This window comes from Pezoporus occidentalis, unplaced genomic scaffold, assembly GCF_034315485.1.
Source record: "Pezoporus occidentalis ecotype Australia unplaced genomic scaffold, CSIRO_AGI_Poc_V1 ctg36, whole genome shotgun sequence".
Lineage (NCBI taxonomy): Eukaryota > Metazoa > Chordata > Aves > Psittaciformes > Psittacidae > Pezoporus > Pezoporus occidentalis.
This window is the reverse complement of record NW_026915591.1, coordinates 1,749,240-1,772,443: the sequence shown is the minus strand read 5'-3', so window position 1 is coordinate 1,772,443 and position 23,204 is coordinate 1,749,240. Positions and strand designations below refer to the sequence as shown.

The following is a 23,204-nucleotide window of genomic DNA, read 5'->3' as shown; positions in this document are numbered from 1 at the left end:
TTCATAAAGAGCAGCCAAGCTAGTTGCTGCTTTCTGGTTTATATTCCTGCACATCTATGGTATTTCCTCTAATACCAGGTTTTTATGGAAGACACACTCCTGTCCCCTTCTGTGTATGCTATAGATAAGTTTTATTTCCATTCTAGCTTTGGCATCTGTTGCTTGTTTGGGTTGGTTTGGGTTTTTTTTTTTAGTTTTTTTTAATTTGAAGACAAAATAGAAAAGCTGGCAAATAGAGAAACCATTTTTCCCCTGAATCACATCTGGCAGCAGGAGGCTATGCCATAGTGCACTGCAAGCTGTAATACTACTGACACTGCTGGGGTAACATGGCTCCCCTGCCCTGATGCAGCATCCAGGACAGGTCAAACTTAGTTCTGTACCCCTCATTCCTTGTCTGTCCTACCAAAATTACCAACAGTGATTAATGTGAGGCAATTCATGGCCAGCATAGACTGCCTTTGGCCATTCTTAGCCATGAACTCTTCAGGAATGCCAGAAATGAAACCTCCCCAGTTTGTTAGCCTCAAGATCCTCAAAGAATTCAATCCACTAAAAGTGTAGCTACTGAAGATTAAAATGCTTTTGTTGAAATCTCTTTCTCACCAAGAACCTGGGACCTCTGTCAATGTGATACTCCATCATCTGAAGATCCAGCCCACAGTGAGGACAACCTGTCCACTGCAGAGCAGAGATTTTGTGCCCTTCCATCAGCAGTATTTGTTCCCACTGCCATCTAACCCAGATCAAAGCAGATCACCATTTTTTTAGGAAGAAACTGTTACAGCAAAGAGCCAGTGCTGTTGGGCAGCACTGCCTCTCCAGACTGCTTTCTTTCGCTCTCCCAGGCAAAAAATCCTAGTTTTGATCCTCAAGCAGTGAGAGTAGTGGAAAACTGGCTTGATTCATTCCAACCAGACAGAAATCCTTGTCCTCCCATGCTCTGGGAAGCACCTTGTATATTGCCTGGATATATTTCGGTAAAATTTGTCCATTTTCCCCCTAATCTTCCATTTATTTTGATGCTATTTACCAAGCCTCATGTTCCCTTGACAGTGAGATGCTTGATATAGCTTTGGAGATAGTCTTTTCCTCAGCACTCAATTGAGTTAGAGCAGTGTCTTTTGCCTTACATAGACAGGAGAGAGGAGCTAGGCAAACAGTCAAAGGCTCCCTTTATTCCCACTGTTTCTCCTTGGAGTAGAATTCACACTCCCTGTTCTGTTTACTATGATCTCAGCATCAATTTTAAGACTCCAAAGACATCCTTCACGTTTAGGTTTCAGCAAACAGTTGATTCAGAGTCTTGACTGACTTTATCTGTATTAAAATACACATAAAATGACATAGTATCTGGTCTTTTAGAGTCAGGTCAACATAGGTAGCTAAAATACTAGTAAGATTACTCCAATTATGAGTTACTCTTTAAAAATCTCAGAGCTCTATCACCTTTGCTATTGACTTGCATCATAAACCTAGCTTCAGAAATACAGATATTATTCCTAGATACTGCTTTATGGTGATGGGAGCTTCAAAATATTCAATAGAGCCTTAAGTATAGAAAAAATCTACATGCTGCCTTCCAGTTTTTGTATAGGCTTATACTGCAGTCATAGCCAAAATTTTTTCTCTTTTCATCCATCTCAGTGCAACAGACAATCACATGGTCTCAGGAAGGGCACTTCCCCTCCATCAGGGTTAGGAAGATATCTAGTATTCTTCACTGTTTAGGAACAATCATAATATTTTTAATAATATGTTCAGATTCTGTCTATGTATATTCTTCAATACATTTGTTCCTCTGTCTACTATTTGGTTGGATTTAGTGCTATTACTTTCAATAAAGAGCAAAAAGACCCTCAATTAGAGTATCATTGAAATGCACACATCAGAGTTTATTAGCCTGCAAATTTAGTTCATTTACCTAGTCAGTTATTACTAGTTTCTAACTCAGGAGCAGAACTGCCTTTCATTGGGCAGCTGATGGTGCACAGTGAGCAGGAAGCACCTCCCAGTCTGCTGCAGTGCGCAGCTCTCTGTTTAAGACAAAATGAGATCTAACAAACCACTCTCTTAGACACAATGTCAATTGTTCTTCAATTCCCTGGGCACTATAATCATGTTAGCCTTTTCCATTTAACACAGCTTTACACAATGCTGAGGTCCCAAGAGGTCCCTCAGGACTGTACTACTGGAGAAACTGGGCACAGCTTTTCTTGCAAACAGAGATCCCAAAGTTCCTTGGGCTCTGGTATCAGTGAAGCTGAATTTGCTCAAGGATTGATTAGCAAAGCAATAACTCCTTGAAATGCAGGGGAAATCCTCCAGTGCTGATTTTACAAACAATGAGGTCAATGATTCCAATAAATCAACCTCATTCATGCTGTCTATAAATAAGTAATGTCCCAGACTGGGAAAAAGCTGGCTTATGTTTTAATGTTGTGCTGCTTCTGAATGCTTTGGGAATTTCCACTTTATTTCATCCATTTCTGGACCAGATTCGTTCTGCTTGATCTTCCTAATCAACCTCCACTGCTTTTGTGTTGTTCTTTGTCATCTAAGATAGCCAATGCTGAAGTCTGACTTCTCAATGCAATTTGAAAGATTAACAGGATTTCATATCAGCTGCTTGAATAAAAATGATTGGTGGACTGGTACATCTCTTCTGTGTTCTGTCTCTGCATAGCAAATACCCAGCTGTGAAAATCTGCAGCCTTTTTCCTCTTAAGATTTTAAAAAGCCACACAGTACAAGCCATGAATCTTCCGATAGGATGACACTGTCTAAATGAGCCTACCCCTGTTGTAGAATGGGACAACAGAGGTATCATTTGGTGTCAGCCTGCTTCCCCAGTGAAACTCCAGTGTGAGTCTGGGTTGGGCAATTTCCCACCAATTCCACTGGAATCCTCAAACCCATAAGGACAAGGCAGAGGGGAGGGGAGAACAGGATGCCCCGTGCCATGTGCAAGAAATTAGTCCAAGGTGAAAAGCAATCCCTCGAGGCAGTGGAGAGATGCTTGGAAAGAAAATACTGAAAAGTGTTTAGATATTGCTTTTCTGATGCTTCCAGAAGTACCTGAAAACCTTGTTTCTGCATAGTCAATCTCAGACTTCCAAAGGTCTTTAGCATTAACTTCCATACCATAAAAGCATTGCATGTGCACAACTGTTTTCCTCCCCCTTTGTGAAATGCCTTGAGTGGGCATTTGAGTTACAGTCTCCAGATTTCCCATACAACCACGGAGTTAAAAAGAATGTAATAAAAAGGCTTACAAACACAAAAGCCAAGAATGACTTGACTTTGGCCTTAAAAAAAAAATCATAAAGTACTGCAAGACTCACTAAATAACAAGGATAATCAACCAATGCAAGTTTTAGATCAGCCACTGAGGGGTGACAGGTAGAAATAGGAAAGTCATGTTACCTCTGGCTAGACTGTTAATGAAACCATTGCTAGACCACACTGCCTAGTCGTACTGGCTGCTTGAAAAAGAATTTGGAAAGGGGCTACAGGAATGATATAAGAACAAGAAAATATGCCTTGTAGGAAGACACTAAATAAGCTATTTAGAGCAGAATAAATGATGCTATGAATCTTATCTGGCTTTAAAATCACTAAATGACTGTGGCCTGAAGACAAAGCAGCGAATTGCTCACCACCTCATTAGACCAAGAGCTATACTGAGTGAAATCAGTTGAATCCCAGCCCTGGAGGCCTTTCTGTCCTCCCACTGCAGGGAGCAGACTGGAAATATTTTTCAGACATTGTAAATATCAGATAGGCAAAAGTATTTGCTCAGCAGAACATAGACCTCATCCATTGATGAGGTGACAGAAAATGGTGAGGTTCACTCAGAACCCTTCTTTTGAAAAATGCTGTCTCAGAGGCCTGTACAAGCTAGTGGTAGATGATTACAGAAGCAATTAAAAGCATCTAATATAATTTACATCTAAAGTGTCCTATTTAGGCCAACTTCAGGGCAAAATAGCATGGTTTTGATTTTCCTTTCAGAAAGAATATAGTGAAGCTGCATGATAAGTCTGAAGTAGAAAATCAATTTGGCTGTAATCAGACCTTGTTTGCCATGAAGGAGGAAATGAGGGAACTTGCCATGAGCAACGTGTGACTCAGTTACCTGGAGATGACCCTTACAAGTGGAAGTGAAGAATAGCCCAGTCCTGAGTCACAGGGCACCGGCAGACCCTGAGTGAGCCAAGGGTCCTGTAACACTAGCTGTTATCTGCACTGGGTGTGTTTGCCACAAAATGTCGTAGCACTGCATTCAGTCAAAGCAAAAGGAATATTTCGAAGGAAAAGATGCTGCAGCGTATTTTTTTGCAACACCTTCTAGATAAAGTCGTAAGCAGTCATTAGAGCTCAGCTGAGTTGATTGTCATTGCTGGCCTGAATGATTAGGAAATGTCATTAATGCCATTATAAGGTCTTACTCTTTTCTTGACTGGCTTCCTTTGATGGCTGCCAGACTGTAGCATCCCCAGGGCTTTCATTTGCAGATACCCAGTGTTCCCAGTTCCAGCTGCTGCAATGTAACATCTCCTGAAGACATGTGTGCCTTATAGATTTCCTTTCTCTTCCAAAGGTGCTTGTTCATGCAGGCCTCACCCAAGAAGTATCGATACTGTTTTAAGCTCTTGGCTTCATCTTGTGCCCAGTTTCACAATGCAACTTCAAAACAAGCTCCTTTGCTAAAATAAAGCTTTCCAGACACTGACACAACCAAAGCTAAAGCAGCATGTGAAATATTAATCCCTGGCAGCCCTACCCCTGAATCAGTAAAAGAAAGATATCTCTAAACACAGGTACAGCTCAAAATAGGATTAATAAATGCACCTGAAACACTTAGAAGGTGCTGCAAGAATTCACTTTCCACATTTACTTTGGCTTTCTGCGGACTATTCAAAGATGTTGCTTCTTAAAGCCTGTGATATGTAATTTCAGTTCAGTTACTTAGATACCTGACCATTTTATTTGGATTAATTCTTTATTTGAATTACTTGACAATAATTTTGGTAAAGAACACAGAGGAAACTGGGAATAAATGGCTCTGGCATTGGTGTAAATGTGCTGATTTCATAGGTTGGTGCTGTGGCAGTTTTAGAGCATATTCACAAGGAAGAAGGCATATCAGTTTATTTGCCACGAGAACTGAGGAGAAGGAGATTCAGTTCTCGCCTGCCTGTGAGGTGCTCTAGTCCTACAAGCTGACTGTGGTTCCAGTCCTTGCCACTGAATATGGAGACGTTCACCTATTATTTTGCCAATAACGTCTATGTTCCTTTGTGATTTTGAATCTTTCCCTTTTCCAAATGTCCTGGGCAAAATTGGGGTGCCCCAAGTTAAAGCCAAATATTTTACCTTACAACTGAAAATTTTGTTCAACTAAAAAACTGAAATATACATACATCTGTTTATTTTTATCTAAAATGTGTGTGTGCATGTGTATACTGAAGACAAAAATATAGCTTATTTTGTTTCTCATTGCTATCCTCCCTCCTCAGTATCTGATGTGTATTTAGGACATTGATCAGATCTAGTTACAATTTCGTGTAGAGCTTCACTCAATAAATACATGCAGGAGCAAAGGAGCTTGTTTTGAAGTAGCATTGTGAAACTGGGCACAAGATGAAGCCAAGAGCTTAAAACAGTACCGATACTTCTTGGATGAGGCCTGCTTGAACAAGCACCTTTGGAAGAGAAAGGAAATCTATAAGGCACACATGTAAAGACCTTTCTATCTAGAAATGAAAAATTTGATCAACTTAAAGCAACAAAACCCTGACCCATTAATCTATGGTCAGTAACATGCATCTGGTACAGATAATCATAGTGAACAGAGAAATGCACAAACTTAATGCTCTGAGCTTTCTGAAAAAGGCAGATGAAGACCCTTGTGAAAGTTTGAGGCTTGTCACAGCCTAATGTACCAAAAAATTACAAGAAATCCTCCCAGCCAGGCAGGTGCTACCATCTCTGCTCCCTGTCAGGCTCCTGGCATCTTTCTCTAAAGCAGCTGGACCTAAATTTATTGGCAGGAAAACACTACAGTAAATAGATGACTTCTCGCATGCAGTATCATATTAGACACTGCTTAAGCTATTGTGTATATTCCGGCTAGCCATTTAGTTCTGCAAGCTTTTCTTCACAGGCATAGAAAAATACCCCATGATAGGCACATCCACTCTCTTGTACCACAGCTAAGCGCATCAGAGCTATTGCTCCTTGTTTGGTGTTGTATCAAAGGATTATGTGGGGTTTTGTGCTATTAATCAACATAATAGACTCTGGGAGGGCAGTAGATAATTTATGTACCCTTTCTGTCAATGCAGACAATGAACGTTGCTGTTGTGCGGCTGAAGGGCTCTTCCATGCATTCAGTTCAGTCCCACAAAGTCATCAGGACTTTGCTGTGAGCAAATGAAACACAGCAGGGGAAGAGTTTGGCAACAAGTGACCATTGATAGGTGGATCTGGGGTAACCCAGGCAACAAGAACACCAACAAAAACTGTTGCATTGTCCCCAGGAACACAAACTAACTACTTATTAAAAAAAAAAGGCTCCCAGTTCAGACCAGTTGATGGTCCACACACCAGATCCAGCCCACCCAATAACTCCATCTAACACCTTGCCGTTCTGCTGTGGCCTCCAAGTGAGATAGCATGTTTCAGAGGCCTCTGTTGAAGACTGTTAGCAAAACCTCCAGGCACACAGACCTGTGACAAAGCCCTGGAGGTGACCCAAAATAGTTACTCAAACTTGAGCAAGCAATACCCAGCTAATTTTTGATCTAAGCAATATTTTAGAAGCAGTGTTCTACACATCCTGCACTTGGTTAAAATCACCCAGTGAAAGGAGGAAAAACATCTGCCCTGTCGCATCATCTGCTGCAACCCAGACTGGAGCCAAATGAGAACCAGGACTGTGCAAGCATTCAGCCATGCTTTATTGCAGTCCCCACTGTGCTCAGTGTTAAAGGCCATACCATTTCAGTGAGTAATCAATACATTAATATAGCCAGTAAATGGCAAGGAGAGTTCATATTTATCTTGTTACTCCAAGACTGTCCATAAAGCTGAGTTCGCAAGCCTGTAAAGAAGCCTGCATTACCCCTATGACTGGAATGGAATTCTTCTTTGGCTCCCCATTGGGCTGGCCACAGAGAGAACAGGAAAAGATGGTAACAGAGTAAATAAAAGTAAACTGGGATAAAGCCAAGAGTAAGGCCTACAAATCTAGCAGAGCAATCTCTGCTCATAAGTATGACCTACCAAGAGGACACACTGAACAGCCTTTAGCCCAACAGAGAAGGACCGATAAATTCTCAGTATAAAAGTACCATGATGTTCTCACAGGCAAAAAACATCTAAATTGACATCTGTTTTGCTTGCAGGAAAGTAGTGGAAGTTTCAGCACCAATATATTAATCTAGACATTGCTGTTTCAAGAGCCAGTGATTATTTGGAATGTCAGTGTGAGCCATTTGTTCCCCACTGCTTCAGAGTTAGGAATCCAAAGACAGCAGTTTGCCTGTTGCTGAAGTTTAGCCAACAAGATAGTTTTGCTGGGATGGTAGCTGTAAACTTAGGGAGGTGATGTGGACATGAAGGATATTTTCTGATGATGAAACAGATTAGAATCATTGACAATAAGAAAGAAAATATAAAGGTTGATGGGCGGGAAGAGAAAGTGAAAGAAAAAGAAAAGAGAAAAAAGAGAAAGCAAGAAAATGAAAAAGAAAAAAGATATGACTGGTACCACACAGAAATTCACTGCAGGGCCTGTGGCAGGATGCTATAGGGAGAATTAAAATGTGATGTGCGAGATAGGTAGACTCAGTATATTTATCAAAAAACCTGCCTTTCTTAGCCCTTGTTTTTGTGAAGAGTAATGGTACAACACCAACAACCTCTTTACTCCCCCTCAGCATTTCCCAGAGGTCACCAAGAGCCAAACTGAACTTCAAAATCAGTAACTGTCCAGTGTGTGGCTCCACAGACCTGTTGCAAAATATCCATCATGACTTCATGGACCACAGAGCTCAGATAATAGTTTAGGAGCTCTTGCAGCATATCCTTCTGGCAAAGCATAGTGCACCAGAGACAGATTGGACCTCTATGCAAACAACTTATCTCCAAACCCTATGAACTACTGGAACAAGACAGCAATTTGTATCTGCATCAGGGCTTTTTGCCAGTGTAGCTCTGTAAGTCAGATGCCACCAAGAGATGGGCCAGGAAAGCTTCACAGCAATCCAAGCCTGGACAGAGTAAACTTCAATTTGACTTTTAAGTCTGTAAAACTCCGAAGACCTGAGCTCATCTTTGTAAGGAGGACCCAGATCAGTTTGCCTGTGCTCAGGGTTAGCCAGCATGAGAGGCAGAGCTGCATAACTGTGTCAGTACTGACATATGGCGAATGTCTCTTCATATTTGTCAGACACTTTAGATCACCTGCACCTCCATGCACCCCATGGCCACACAGCTGTCCTATGAGCATCCCACTTTGCATGGCAAACACACTACAGCTGGAAAACTGCCTTCAGCTGAAGGGTATAACTTCCAACAGTTGGTCCTCAAGCAGAGTAAAGTCAGGTTGAAGGAAGGTGTTGGGGCATCTGGACTGTCTCCTGTCTGAGTTGGTACCTATGTCCCCACCGTGGTAATTCTCTCCTGGGCTTCCCTGTCCATCCATGGACATCCATGCTGAACAGCTAGCCCTGTTTTGAGTTTCCCTAGGAGCGGCACTGTGTACAAGCTACCTCCTGAAATGAGGAGCAGGATGAGTGCTCTCAGCCCCTTTCCCATCTCCTCTTGCCCCATCACATCACAAGGCAGTCCCAGCAGTGGGTGAGTGCAGCCCATCCTGCTCTCATCAGCAAGTCTGGTCCTTGCTGAGCCTCTGTACTTTCAGGATGTCAATTTTGTTCTGTTTATATGCTAGCAAAATTTCTATGTTGCTTTGCAAGCAAGAGAAGCTGCTGAATAATCAGTCTGTCCAGCCACACTGACAGAGACTTCAGGTCTAAGAGATTTCAAGCAGAATGCTGCTCCCCGGTGCAGGAGCTATTAACTTCCATGAACTGTAGTGCTTTTCTCCCACAAAAGCCTCACCACCTTATGAAAAAATCAGCAAGAACCTGTGTGATGTTTTCAAGCCTCCTCTATTAATCTTTCCCAGCTCTCATTAATTGCAGGTTGTGATCAGCCAGTAAGCACCAGTCTTAACCCTCCCCTACTCCAGCCGTAGCTCTATGTTCATTACAGCTGTTTGCCTTCACTCTTACAAAAAGCAATAGTCCATGGGCTGCAAGAATACCATTATTATGAGCAACCTTCCTGGTGAATGTATAAATCTTCCTGTTGACTAATGGGTTGCCCCCTTTCCCCCTTTCTTTCCAGCTGAGTAGTAATGATTTAAGCAGATTAACTGGTTAACTAAAAGTTGCTAACACAGATCATATCCTTTACACAAAATAACTGTAATAGTGGGGTTCATCCAAAGGTAATGAGAAAACATTTTCATCAATGCCAATGGGCTCAAACCAAAGTTCAAAGTGAATTCTAGGAAAGGCATAGACATGCTGAGTGTGATCAATAAACAAAGCCATGTTTTCCTTCATTTGCAACAGAATCTGCCCCCAAGATTCCTGAAAATATTGGTCCTCCTCTTCCTCCTTGCCCTTTGAAGCATTCACCACAGAGCCCCACGTTAAGTGCTGCCGCTTTCCCTGCAGTTGCATGACACAGGACAGCTTGCCCAAAGAGGCAGCATATCTCTACTGAGACCCACCAAACATCAACGGCTGCTGAATCCTTCATCACTGCACAGACTGGAATAAATAAAACCACCATAAACCCCTCTCAATGATCTGTGACAAACCTACCCTAGTGCTCATGGTGAGGAGGTAGGAATTCTGTGTTTTCAGGTCCTAGCACTTCATGGAGCTCAGCTGGTGGCTGCAGAGACAAGCAAAAGTCCCCCAGTCTGGGTGCCTGATAGTAGCAGTGTGTGCAGCTCATTGCTCTTGGGTTTCTGTAGAGAAATAAGAGATTGGCATAAAGGATTTGCTTTTATTATGACTTCAGATTGCCTTCAATTTGGGTTGAATAGATGTGCTTGGTTTAGTATGCACACTGTAAGACACGTGCTAATGTGCCTAGCACAAGGGGCTATTGGCATTTTATGATTAAAACACAGGAAAATGAGGCCACTGGCTTGTGCATAAACATCTCTTGTCTCTCTCTTGCAGTAACTGTGACTGTGGGAGGACAACAACACTTGCTGGGACTTTATGACACTGCAGGGCAGGTAAATTAGTGCAAAACATTTATCATTTTCCTTTCCCATGTTTGTTTGTTATTACCATATACTAGCATTTGTTGTTCATGCTGTTTCTGTTTGGGGTTTTTTACAAATACTAACAAAAAGTTGTGAGTTACAATGGCTGAACTGCTGACTTTCTCCTTTCTGTTTTATACACTGAGCTTTCGTTCTAGTTCAGCAATAAAACACACACAAATGCACTCATTCCTAAGACTGAATTTTGTCTAAGCAAAGAAAACTAAAGCCTGATTAGGCTGGTCAGCCTCCTATATATCCAACTTTTACTGCAAATATGACCTTTCATATATAGTCAATGTTTTCTTACATTTACCACATGGTGGCATTGAAGATACAGAGAATTCCCGTTTCCAAGCTCAGAAACCTAATACAATACAGTACCATCCTATTGGACACCACCTATGGACTTTTTTGACCCAGCCAGATTGGCATCCATCCCAACATCTTCCTTCAAGGACAAGGGTGTCCATTACATTACATTAGATATATAATTTTTTCACTGTTTTCACTGTCCACAGTCTGATACAGCGCGCTTGCGCTAAAGGTTTGCAGAATGACTCTGGTCTGTGGGCTCATTTCATCCCCCTGGAGAGGAAGAGAGCGTTTCTCACCACCTTGCTCTGCTAGTAGAAGGGCAGAAGAGGGTACAGGGAGCAACATATTTTCATGGTGAAACTTTCCTCTCCTATCTCCAAATGCTAGCAACTGACAGAGTAAAGAAACAACCACAGCCTGCACAGAAACCTTGCAGAAAATCACCTACAGAGAATTGAGGGAGTAGGTCCCAGGTCCCAGCTCGTCCCAGCCTGGGAAGGTTGGAACCCACACCCGCCAGCTCCTCCGGTCACAGCTGGAACTGGAGGCACCAGGAGAGGAAAGCAGATCTGGGAGCCTGCTTCACACCCTGGGACCCAGGAGCCCTGGTTGCGGAGCTTTGTTTTCAGGAGCACTTCTTCAGTTCTTGGCTGTGCTTTTTTTGGCCATAACTGACTGCTATGAAATGCATAAACAATGCAGAAGGAGACCCTCCTGTCTCAGAAGGCCACGTACTACAGAAAATACTTTGCAGCAGGATGCAGAGGTCAAAAACCCCATCAGGACAAACTGTCACTTCCAGAAAAACCTGCACTCAGCAGGACTGGGGTTTTTATGCTTTGAGTATCACTTTTTTTTTTTTTTATTCCTTTTATTCCATGTGTGTAGGCAGCAGTGGTCACTTCATAGCTAGCTTGGTGTCACTTACCATCCACCCATCCTTTCTATTCACATGATGGAAACAGTTGATTCAAAACTAGATCCACAATATGATGCAAATCACCTATGCCATATTCAATTTTGTATTCTGCACTCATAAACGCAGAGCCTGGAGTGTCTGTCATGATCCAGCAGCATGGCAAGCCTTTCCAAATGAGACGTAGTCTTATATTCAGTTCTCAGTCAGCCTTAATATTTCTACTTTTTTCCCACTGGACTGACAGTTCCACCTGCCACCCTTTTCCTCAGTGACACACCCTCTTATTTGTCCTCTATAGGCAGAAGAAACACTAATCTGCGACAAACTTCCCCCCGCCATCCACAGGCATTTTGCCATCTCCTGCTTCAAACTAGCCAGAACACCATCTGCCCCCAAGAACCACTTCTAATGCATCAGGCTCATTTCCCTTTCAGACCCTGGTCCAGAGGACGTGGCCATCTAGTTAAAACTCAGAACATGAATCACTTCTTGACGACCAGATTCTATCTCCATGGAGGCTGAAGGGATGATGCTTCCCACATGCTCAAGCTATAACAACAGATCATCTGGGTTGTTTCCTCCCTCCTCCTTGTGTCATGTGGCTTTGCAAAAGGCATCAGTGTGAAGTCATAGCCAAAAATAGCATTTGACATTACAATGCTATAAAACATATGCTAATGAAATAACAATTGGAAAATATACTCCTGCAGCAGGACCCTTTGTCAGCCTGAATGGAGAGCTGGCAGAGACCCCAGATGTGGAGTATCTGGTTTTCTGCATCCCTGGCACAAACAGTTCTAGGAGGAAGAAAACAGTGGTCTGTTTTACCCCAGACAGGACTCAGGTGTGGAGTGCTTTAACAGGCTGACATGGCAGGGAGCCTGTGTGAGACCAGCACGGCAGCAACGTAAATAAAGCAAAGTTCACTGTACTTTCTGGGCCTCAATACTGCAAGGCTGATGGCAGCGACAGAGTGGGGAGGGAACACCACCAGTCTATGTGTCTCAGCTCTGGCAAGTCACAGTCAGGTAATTCAGCAAGGCCAAGGTCTGGAGCTGGCAGCAAAATAGAGCATGAAACAAATTAATAATCATCTACAGCCCAAGCCCATGAGGACTCAGGTCCATTCCCAAACACCACTGCCTGAAGCACCTCCGGTTATGTCCCATACCCAGACAGAGTCCAGTCCCTTTTCTACACTATTCATTTGCTTGACTTCAACCATCTCTCAATGAGAAATGATCCTGATGCACCATATCTCATAATGGTCCATTGAAAGGTTTTATAGCCTTCTCCTGGAGAGCAGGTACAGCGATTGGATCCTTGGATCCAATTGAATCCTTGTCTGATGCAGTTTGGAGGCTCCTGCCAGTCCAGAGACACAGGCATGTAGAGAAGCCCAGATCAATTCTTCTCCACCACATTTGTGCTTGTGCTTTAACACATCCATGCAAGCCCCATGTGCCCTGATGGGAGATGAGACCTCTGCTATGTGATGCATGACTGTCCCTCCTTATAGTTTATATGATGTTCTGTGCTGCTAATACAAATCAGGAACGCTCCTCCTGAAAAACTATTTTTTAGGGGCTACAAAGGAGCAAGCCAAATAAAATTAAATGCGCTCTCCTGTAGCTGTCGCTGCCAGGCAGCACCTGGAGATTTTAGTTTGTAATTGAAATGGTACAGTAAGTTCCAGCCCCTCTAAATATGCACGCCTGGAATATTGAAACTGGTGATAGTTAGCCAATTGCTTTCCAACAAAAATCCTAAATCATGATTCCTCGAGGGCTTGCTGCCACCGCGTGGCTCTTTTAGGAAGGCGATTTGCACCAATTGAGGCACAGGAAATACCTTTGCCAAGCACCTAATATCAGCCCATGTAGACTGTGATATAAACATACTTAATTTCAGATTTTAAGATCTGGGTTAAAATAATGCCCCATAATCACGCCAGGTCTTCCTAACCCACAGCATCCCTATGAAATTCATCTGTCTCCATAATGCAATTGCTCCACTGATCCCATCATCTTGACATCCACTTTGCCTCTATTAACTCATCTGCTGGAAGCTGGGTGTCATCTCCAGCGCCTTGTACAAATCTCCTCCCACCAACTTTGTTTCTTCATGGCCTGTATTGCTGATGTTCCCACAAACATGTCTGAGGGTTTTTTTCCCTACTGTTCCCTGAACATGGAGAATCCACCTTTCTTGGAAGCTGATACGTCCAGACACCTTCTTTTGTCTTGTAAATCATTCTTCCAGTTCTGAGGCTGGAAGGACATAGGTCAGTTGACGAGTCCTCTGGCTTTACCCCAAATGCTATGGTTGAGGGGCCGGAGGCTGTGACTGATCGTTTTCCTGGTGAGGTGGGCTTGGAAAAATGAACATTCAGTTAGACAAAGCAAAACATTTTGTTTGTGGTTCAAGATGTTTCTTTAAACTTCTTTTTAATGGTACAGAGCTAAATTTGCCTCATACTTCCTTTCAGAATAAATTATTAAGGTTTTTGTTTAGAAACAGTCGGAGCAGACTGTTTTTACATAATCCATTAGTGTTTTTCTGCAACTAGTGTTGGTACAGAAGTAGCCTGGGCCATGTTATCACTACATACTCAGTGAACAAAAGACTTTGGCAAGAAGATTTACCAGTCTCAACTCATAATTAAAGCCCTCTCATTTGCTGATGCAATTAAAGCAAGACAGAAGCAAGGCTGAATTAAAGCACCATCTAATCTGGGCACACAGTGATAAAGTCCTGCATCAGTTTCTCCTGCCTGACAAGCAGCAGCTCGCATTGCTCCTGCCCCTAATGTGGGTTTTCCCTACCTCAAATAAATGTTTTCAAGTTTGAGCACCTGGATACTTTTTTGGTTTTTCTTTCTCATTGAGCTGTTAACTGTTTCAGTATCTGCAAAACAAAGCTGCACCAGTTCAATTTGCATACAGTTGTAACTAAAAGAAACCATATTGTAGAGTTTAGAGGCTTGCCCAGAATGCAAAAACTATAAACTAAAGACCTAGGTCTCAATCAGGCTTGACAGCAACATATATTGTTGTTCCCTACACTCTAACTTTGTGTTCTTTTCCCATTTTTTTAATTCTGGACTCCTCTCAGAAAAAGTCTTCAGAACAGCAGCATCTGTTTCATTGCACTGACATTTTCTAACAGGTTTCATTGAAAAGAACCCTCCAGACACAGCTACATGTGCTCTCACTATCAGACAGAATCAGTCTATTACTTTCACCTGATTTGCAAAACCTCTGCTCACTTTCAACATCTCAAGCCTGAAAACAGAACCAAATTCTTCCTTGAAACTTAGCTGTCAAAGCCAGCTCACAACATGACACAGCTGTGCTTTGAGCTGTTTGAAAATTCACCCTTTTCACACCTAGCCCATAGAGAAACCATCTCTTTTTCCTCAGTCCAGGGCCTGTGGAAACACTGAATCACCATCAGTGATTTACCCAGCCACTGCAGGCTGGATTTGATCTGCTTTGTGTTTTCAAGATGAGTGTCTTCTGCTGACTGACACATTGCTGCATACTGTAACATGACTGCAATGGCATCAAATAGCCCAGAGACACCATTTGTTGTGTATGGTCATGTCTGTAATGCCTACTGGGGAATAGAAAGCCCATAATATTAACAGAAAAAACCCTAGTGATGTGTGCTATCAGCAAATGTTATCTAGTGGTGACAGTGAAATGATAATTCCCAGGATGATATCACAGTGCCAAAGGGCTGAGGCTTGTACACACAGCCTCGAGATCAATTTTTGTTATTCCAGCAGTGATGGATGCTGTTTAGCATTACCCTCTAAGCCACCATCACCACAGATAATGGACATACAAACAAAATGTGTTAGCTTTTTCGGGTAAAGGTGCTGACAAAAACAGGTGCCCCTGGCCCCCAAGGGGTGATTTTGCCCTCAGCAGCTACTCAGAGGTTGTAAATGTGCATGAGCACGGAGGGGCGGTGTTGAGCAGTTCATCAAAACCCAACATGATGCTCCCATATGCATTTAGCCCCCAGCCCATAACACACATGCTATTTTTCCCCTGCAGGAGGACTACAACCAGCTGAGACCCCTGTCCTACCCTAACACCGACGTCTTCTTGATCTGCTTCTCGGTGGTGAACCCCGCCTCGTATCACAACGTCCAGGAGGAGTGGGTGCCCGAGCTGAAAGTCTGCATGCCCAACGTGCCTTACGTCCTCATAGGAACACAGGTAATCCTTCTCTGGAGAGCTGCCAGCCATCTCAGGGGTCTTCAGAGTGAGGTGATTCCTACTCCACCCCAGGGGGTGGCTAGAGGCTGAGCTTTGTGGAAAGGTTTCCTATTTAACTTCTGATGTGAAAAGCAGCCAGATAAGAGGAAAACTCAGGGACTAAAATGGAAACCAACATGCAGATGTCCCATACTAGTCACAAGAGGCGAAACTCATTCATGTTTATTCAAATATTTATAAATGTGGCAACAAGGCATAAATGTCTATATGGAGAAAAGGTTTCTGACAGGCCTTTAGTGAGGAGAAAAAAAAACATCAGAGTTTGTGGTTAGAAGCAGAAGCTAAACTTCAAACTAACTTTTAAGAATGGGACTAATTATCCAAATGACTTACTTAGAGACATGGGAAGGAAATAGCCTCCCTTCAAGTTTTGATATCAACACTGCAATTAGTGACTCACTGTCCTGCTTGTGTTATTGTGGATGTTGGACAAAATGATCAAATCACTTTATTTTAGCTTTAAAATCTATAAATCTATCATCAATAAAAATAAATAAAATTTTTAAAAGCCTTAAATATGAGTTTGCCTCCAGGACACAGAGTGGCTAGAGACTGAGAAAAGTAGGGATATGACCATCTGGAAAACGTCTGAACACTGGACAGTAGCCTAAGCCAAGTTAGATAAAAAGAACAAACTCTAGTCAAAATGAAAATCTTCATGCCATAGGAAAGTCCAGTTGTTCTAACACTGGCTTTGTTTTCCACACTGGAGTAATATCTAAATCACCTATTTTGAAATAAAAGTATTGCCCTTTGGATCACACTCTCTGAAAATGGATGGGTTTGAAATGCCAGAATGCTTCACTTTCAGTTTTCCATGGAAATAAAGTATTTTGTTTCAAGTCAGTCAGACTGAGCTGTGTCTGTCTGGCCTGTTAGGATGTTTTTAGGGTGATGCAGTGCAAGAGCAGGCTCCTCTTCCAGTGTGTCTCAGACTTCCACCAATGTTTTTCAAGATGCCTTGTGAGAGCCACTGAGAACTGCATCTTGACTGTACTGCAGCTATCTGAGCTGTGGCCAAATAGCTTGCCAATAAGAACTAATTCACATTAAACAGAAAAAATAAAATAAAATAAAAATTAAAATAAAATAAAAAAAAAATAAAATATAAAATAAAATAAAAACTAAATTTAAAAAAAAAAAAACAAAATAAAATAACCCATAAACATGTGAGTTCATTTCCAAAGTATCATCTGAGATTATGACAGAAGCCCTTATGCAAGGATATGACTGTGAGTTTGTAAAGCTACGAGTATCTGTCTCAAGCATTAGAGCAAGGCAGTTCTAAGCTCAGGGTTTGTGTATTTTCTAACTAGATCGATCTTCGGGATGATCCCAAAACTTTGGCTCGGCTGCTTTACATGAAGGAGAAACCACTCACCTACGAGCATGGAGTGAAGCTAGCAAAGGAGGTAACAGCTTTTTCTGGGCTCCCATGATAACAACTGATTACAGCTTTTGATGGGTTTTTTTGTTAAAGGTGAACTCCTCTGGGGCAGCCAGAGATTAAAGCCTCTGTTCAAATAGGCTGGATCCAGACACAGGATGTGTTCTGAGCCTGCTGTTCTGTTGTGATACTCAGTTGAGCTCTAAGCAAAGCAACAAGGTATAGCAGTGGCAAAGGGGCAGCAAAACAGATTTTACTGCCTACTCTACCTAAGTCAAGTTTCTTGCTCAGGCTTCAGGCAGGATGTGTGTGCGGCAAACCCCTTCCTGTGGTCACTTCTTGCCAAACTTTTCCCTACCCCTTACAAAGCACAGACAGCTTGATTCTCACTTAGCCACTGCATTCCAAGCAGCAGAGAAAGAGCTCTCAAGGTGTGTGTGCTATTACACCTTTTCACAGGGAAGGTAGGGGGATTAAAAACCCTTCTCAATCCCTGAAATACAGGCATTTAGACCCCAGCCTTTTCCACCTTATACACTGCTGTTGCTCTTACAGGCTCTGGCCCACAAAGGCCAGCAAGGGCATCCACTAGCAGAGTAAGCTGAATAAGGAACAAGGTTGCTGAATAAATTGAGTCTGCTTTCCCAGGCCACTCTGTGTGCTTGTGTCATACCAGCACTCCAGGAGACTCCCATCTCAAGACAATGGTTCGCAATTCCCAGAAACCAGATAGAAGCCTTTCCCCAGGGAACAGCTCCCTGATATTGCAGGAGGCAGAACAGAAGAGCGACAGGTCAGGGGAGAAGAGCCAAGTGTATGAAGGGGTTCAGCTAACAACCCAGCATTTCCTTGAAACCCTCCCCAACTGCACAGATGGGAGGCCAAGCTCCTGGTCCAGCACTCAGACATGGGTGCATCTCCCCTCTCTCTGGAGGGTCATGCAGAGAAATCCTGCTGCACATTAACACCCTGTGGTGAGATAGTGATGTTGATGTTCATCCCTCAGGATGAACACCTGAGCTTGTTCCTTAATCCCACAGGCAGACGGATACAAAATAGAGCAATTATACGACCCCCTTTCTAAAGGTCTGGGCTTCCCTTTGTGGCAAGACACATATGAACGTAAATGGATGATGGAACAGGGTCACTCTGTCTCTCCCAGCAGCGGGTACACACATTTTCTCTGCTCTCTTTCAGATTGGAGCACAATGTTATCTGGAGTGCTCAGCCCTCACACAGAAAGGCCTTAAGACTGTCTTCGATGAGGCAATCCTGACCATTTTCCATCCCAAGAAGAAGAAGAAGCATTGTGCAAAGTGCCATAGGTGCTGCATCCTTGTGTGAAGTCACTTGGAAAGAAAAGAGAGATGAGTTCAATTGAAACAAAGGTTAGAAAGGCAATGAAGGTCACATGAAACTGAAATGCAGAACATGACCAGAAAGGGGTCTTTCTTTACCCAAATATAGGAGCCCTCTGTTCTGTGAAACCTCCAAGTTGAATCACACTAGGCCAACTCATGTCTATGTGCTTTCCTAACCCTCCAGAGCTGTACGCAGCCTGCTCCCACCACTGCAGACTGCACTGAGCCAACAGAAACCAGGGTGCCTGCTCCTGCTTGACTCTTCAATTTAGGAATAAGGTGAAGGTGGCATGTGGAAAAAAAGTTCTAAAGGTGGTGAAAGAAACAAGAGAAACTCCATTTCTGGCCTTAAGCAAGAATCAATCAAAATTAGGAATTTGCAGTACTTAGGGATTGAATCTGAATTGACTGAAAGCACATGATCTGTAGAAATCTAATATGTAAGATATACACTATAGGTAGGGTGTACTTTTTAACTACTTTTCTTTTATAAGACCCACTAGTTCAGGATATGCTTTAGTTTGTTCAAATCGCATGGAAGCAAAAGTGGAGCGATTCCAATTTGTTTTCACTTAATGGTGAAACCTCACAGCATCAGAATGTTGCTGCACCCAAGCAATCAAAATGGATCAACATTTACCTCCAGACTTAAGGAATGTTCTTATAACAAAAAAAAATGCAAATAACTGTATTTTTACAGGGGAATGTTCAGGCTGAGCCATGTTTCCATAAGCTGGGAAAGGAAGAACAGAGTTGTAGCATTAATGTACTGAAACAAAGAAAGTCTACCACCAAAGAATATAGCCCTGGACATGAAATAGCAGCATGGAACCATCTCCCTTCCAAACTGAGAACACGAATGAGACACATTGCCATGGCAACTGAAAATTTACCTTATAGATCAGCTGGGTTTCTACATCTCACCCAGCAGACAAGAACAGCAAAAGCCAAAATGCCAAAGGTCATGCTGACTTCAAGTGCTTTAAGGTGATCCAAATGCCTTAAGATTTTTTTTTCTTTTAATGGAGTATCTCATGTAAAAAAACCTATCAAAGTTGAGATGTAAACATGTTGATTTATTGTAGCCTTCTTCCCCCCATTCATTACTTCCTTCTTTGCTCCCATTTTTCCATCTTCATTACTGTGGGTGCTGTTTAAGTTGCAGCCCGGCTGCAGTCAGCAGGAGGGAACTTTCACAAAAGTCACAGCTGACAGCACAGAGATGGGATGTCCAGACCTTAAGGGAAGGGAAGCTGCCTGTTAGCTCTCTTTGCTGTTGAAGAAAGTGTGCCTTTTCAATAAAGCCTCTCCAGGGAGGCTGTACATACCGCAGCAACACAGACGCTCAGAAGTGAGCTTGACGGAAGTCTTGTTACTTGCATCTGCCTTCAGGTACCCTGGCAATACCATGAGACTGTCTTGTTACGTATTCCATTCCCCAAGCAGAAAACCACAGCGCCAGCAAATGCAGATTTGAAAACCTCTGATGTAACTTCTTGCAAAGGCAATGCCTGTAGTTTCAGGAGTGCTGTAGCAGTAAGCAAGTAACAGCAGTGCACCTTCCTAGCCTTGGGGCATTCCCCCACACCCCACTCCAGGGGACTGCCGGTCCACTCCTCCTCAGAAGCACAGTAGCATGGCTGAGCACACGCATGCAACCAGAAGAACTCGTGTGATTAGTGGTGAATTATAGACTCACTGTTACTTGGAGCAATTAGTGACTTCAGCAGAACTGTAGGAACTGCATCCTTGCCACAGAGAAGGGAACAGGCATGATGCAGTGCCCAGTCCTGCAGCCATCAAGGATTATGAATCCAAGCTCCTTTAGCACAAATTCACTTTACCATGGACACCTACAGAAACCACCTCTGACACCCAGAGATGTTTCCAGGTAGAAATCAACGGTTTTCTCTGACCAAAGTGATCAAATTCAAGGCAAGCGCATTGTTGCCATTACCCAGCCAACTTTCACTCACCATCTCCTTCTTGCAGCACACAAGCATGGATGAAAACAACATTATGCTAAATCAAAGACAGACAAAAGAAAGATTTCCTCACTGCTGTCATTCTTTGCTCCTGTTTTACATTTTGTTTTATTATGTCCCAGACATTTGCTTCAAATGAACTGGCTGACAAAGCACAGCTCAGAGTGAGGACAGTGCTGAAGCCTGGTGAAGGAGTTCATGTCATGCCGCAGAGGCTGTGTTGCCATCCCCAGGCAGAGCAGTGAGTATTTGCATGGCTGGGAGACTGGCAATCAGCTGAACTATAATGTGTAAAGAGATAGTAGGGGAGTATGTGGAAAATTAGGAGTGGATTCAATCTATAAATATTTAGGTAATGTTTGTTGTGTTACAACATAACTAGAAGTCCACTGAAACAAAAAGAAAAACCTTTCAACAGATTTCAGAGAAAATTGGAGCTTTGTTGTGCAGCCATTTACTTCAGTGGAAATAAAATGGGATGATTACTTTGTTTTAGCTCATGTAGGTTGCTGTAGAGCGCTAGCCTATATACAAGTCTCTGGTTAAAGTAAGTGAAGTCTGTTTTAGCTGAAGCACAATGCAAACATTCAGGTTGGAGCTGCCAGAAACTCTTAGAGCTTTACAAAATACATAGGAAATAGAAATCCAGACTGACAGCTGAGCTTATCATAAAATAATGAGCACACTGGAAAAGTGCAATCTAGCATTCCCAGCATACCCAGAGAAAGCCACAAATAATCAAATGATATTTTTGTTTGCCACCAAATATCAGGGGTGTCTGTTAATACTAATAGGATGGCATGGGATATGAATATACAATAAAAAAACAAATAGGAATTTGTAGCATTAATGTAACTGCAGTGGCTCAAGGAAAACCAATTTAAAAACACACGGTGATGTAGAAGCTAAAATGGTACTGTCCTAATGTATTAAACCACAGCACCCTGCCCAAATCATTGCAACTCTGTTTGAAACTATAGTTTTTAAAATAAATATTTTTAAAATAGCTATGGTTAATTCAGACCCCATAAACATTATTGCTGTATTAGATTATGTAGATACACTTACCCATGCAATGTTGATCCTTACTCAAGGATCTGCCCTCTTATGCTTATTATTTTGGGGAGGCAGGAATAGCACAGGCCAATAGCTTTTAAAAAGGGATTGTAGGCAGATGGAAGGAGACTCATTGACTCTCTGGCAAGTCCTACCTAATACCTTTTCTAAAAGCCAACAGATGGTGCATGAAGAGGCAGCAAAGCTTATTTTCAGAAATATCACAACACCAGACACAGTGCAAGCACAGGCATAAGGCAGCAGATATAAACTTCAAGTTATTTTCAAGCACCATTAGTAACAAGAAAAGAAAATCAATAAATGATTGCCAGGTGAAAGGAGATAGGCTTGCTCAGTGTAAGATGAGCTAGAAACCAAACCCCAATTTCACCTTCAAAGGAGCACTCTTAGGAGAGTCATAGAGGCTATAAACTGTGGGGAGTGAAGGCGGTAAGATTTGCATGAAAAAGTCTGGGAATGAGCTCTGAGGCCTTGATGAGTTGGAATGTTGAAAGACAAGAAAGGTAAACAAGCAAGCCTTGGGGGATAGGCCGGGATGTTGTTGTGGCGGGGAGATTCACATGCTGAAACAATTGAAACGCCCCAATCTGGTGAACATGATGGAAGTGTTCAGGAGGAAAAATTCAGTTCAGTTAGAACTGGACTTCCTATGGCATGAAGATTTTAATTTTGACTAGAGTAGACCTTGCTCTTTTCATCTAACATGGCTTAGGTTACTGCCCAGTGTTCAGACTTTTTCCAGCTCATGGAGAACTGTGTGGTCACAGTATTTGAAGACCAGATGCAGCCTGCGCTTCCTCCTGAACACTTCCAGCAGGTTCACCAGATTGGGGTGTTTCAGTTGCTTCAGCATGCAGAGCTCCTCCGCCACAGCAACATCCTGGCCTATCCCCCAAGCTTGCTTGTTTACCTTTCCTGTCTTTCAACATTCCAACTTATCACCCCAGGGCTTGTTAAGCATCAAGGCCTCAGAGCTGATTCCCAGACTGCTTTTCATGCAAAGCTTACCGCCTTCACTCCCCACAATAAGCCATCCCTGCAACCTGTTTGACAAAGTCCTCTTCACGCAGCCAATGTCAAAACCTTTCTTGACAGACTTGCCTGTGATAATAGTCTGCTATCATTTCAAAAGCACTTACTGGATCTGCTAGATCCTGTAAAATCCAACTCCTTTGTCCTCATCTGAAACCTTAATGTTCTACCAGGAACTGTTAACCTGAAACCGTAGTTTCAGAGTTCCCAAGGGGTTTTCACGCAAACTCTTGCAAGGATATAATGGAGATACCAGGTATTAGAGAGAGATCTCCAGACATTACAGAGTTGTTATCACATTAAAGCAACCTACAGATGCCTCTGCCCTTCAGAGCACTGCTAAAACAACAAGCCAGTGGAACTGGAGCAACCAGTTCCAGCATGATATGAATGAGGTACCACAAATACTTCCACAAAAAAAAAACGGGGAGAACCCCATGCAGATCCATCTAGGAGCATTTGTTCAACCAGGTATA

The 23,204-nt window shown here is 42.6% G+C and overlaps 1 protein-coding gene across 1 annotated transcript in view; it reads left to right on the top strand.

Moving 5' to 3' along the window:
- The window catches only part of RHOJ (ras homolog family member J), a 56,234-nt gene extending 36,394 nt beyond the window's left edge, over positions 1-19,840 (top strand). Inside the window, exons 2-5 of the mRNA XM_062630746.1 lie at positions 10,272-10,330; positions 15,662-15,826; positions 17,203-17,298; positions 18,471-19,840. Of these exons, the coding sequence (XP_062486730.1) occupies positions 10,272-10,330; positions 15,662-15,826; positions 17,203-17,298; positions 18,471-18,617 (467 nt within the window). The 3' untranslated portion in view covers positions 18,618-19,840. The remainder of the gene's footprint in view (positions 1-10,271; positions 10,331-15,661; positions 15,827-17,202; positions 17,299-18,470) is intronic.
- The last annotated feature ends 3,364 nt before the right edge of the window (positions 19,841-23,204 follow it).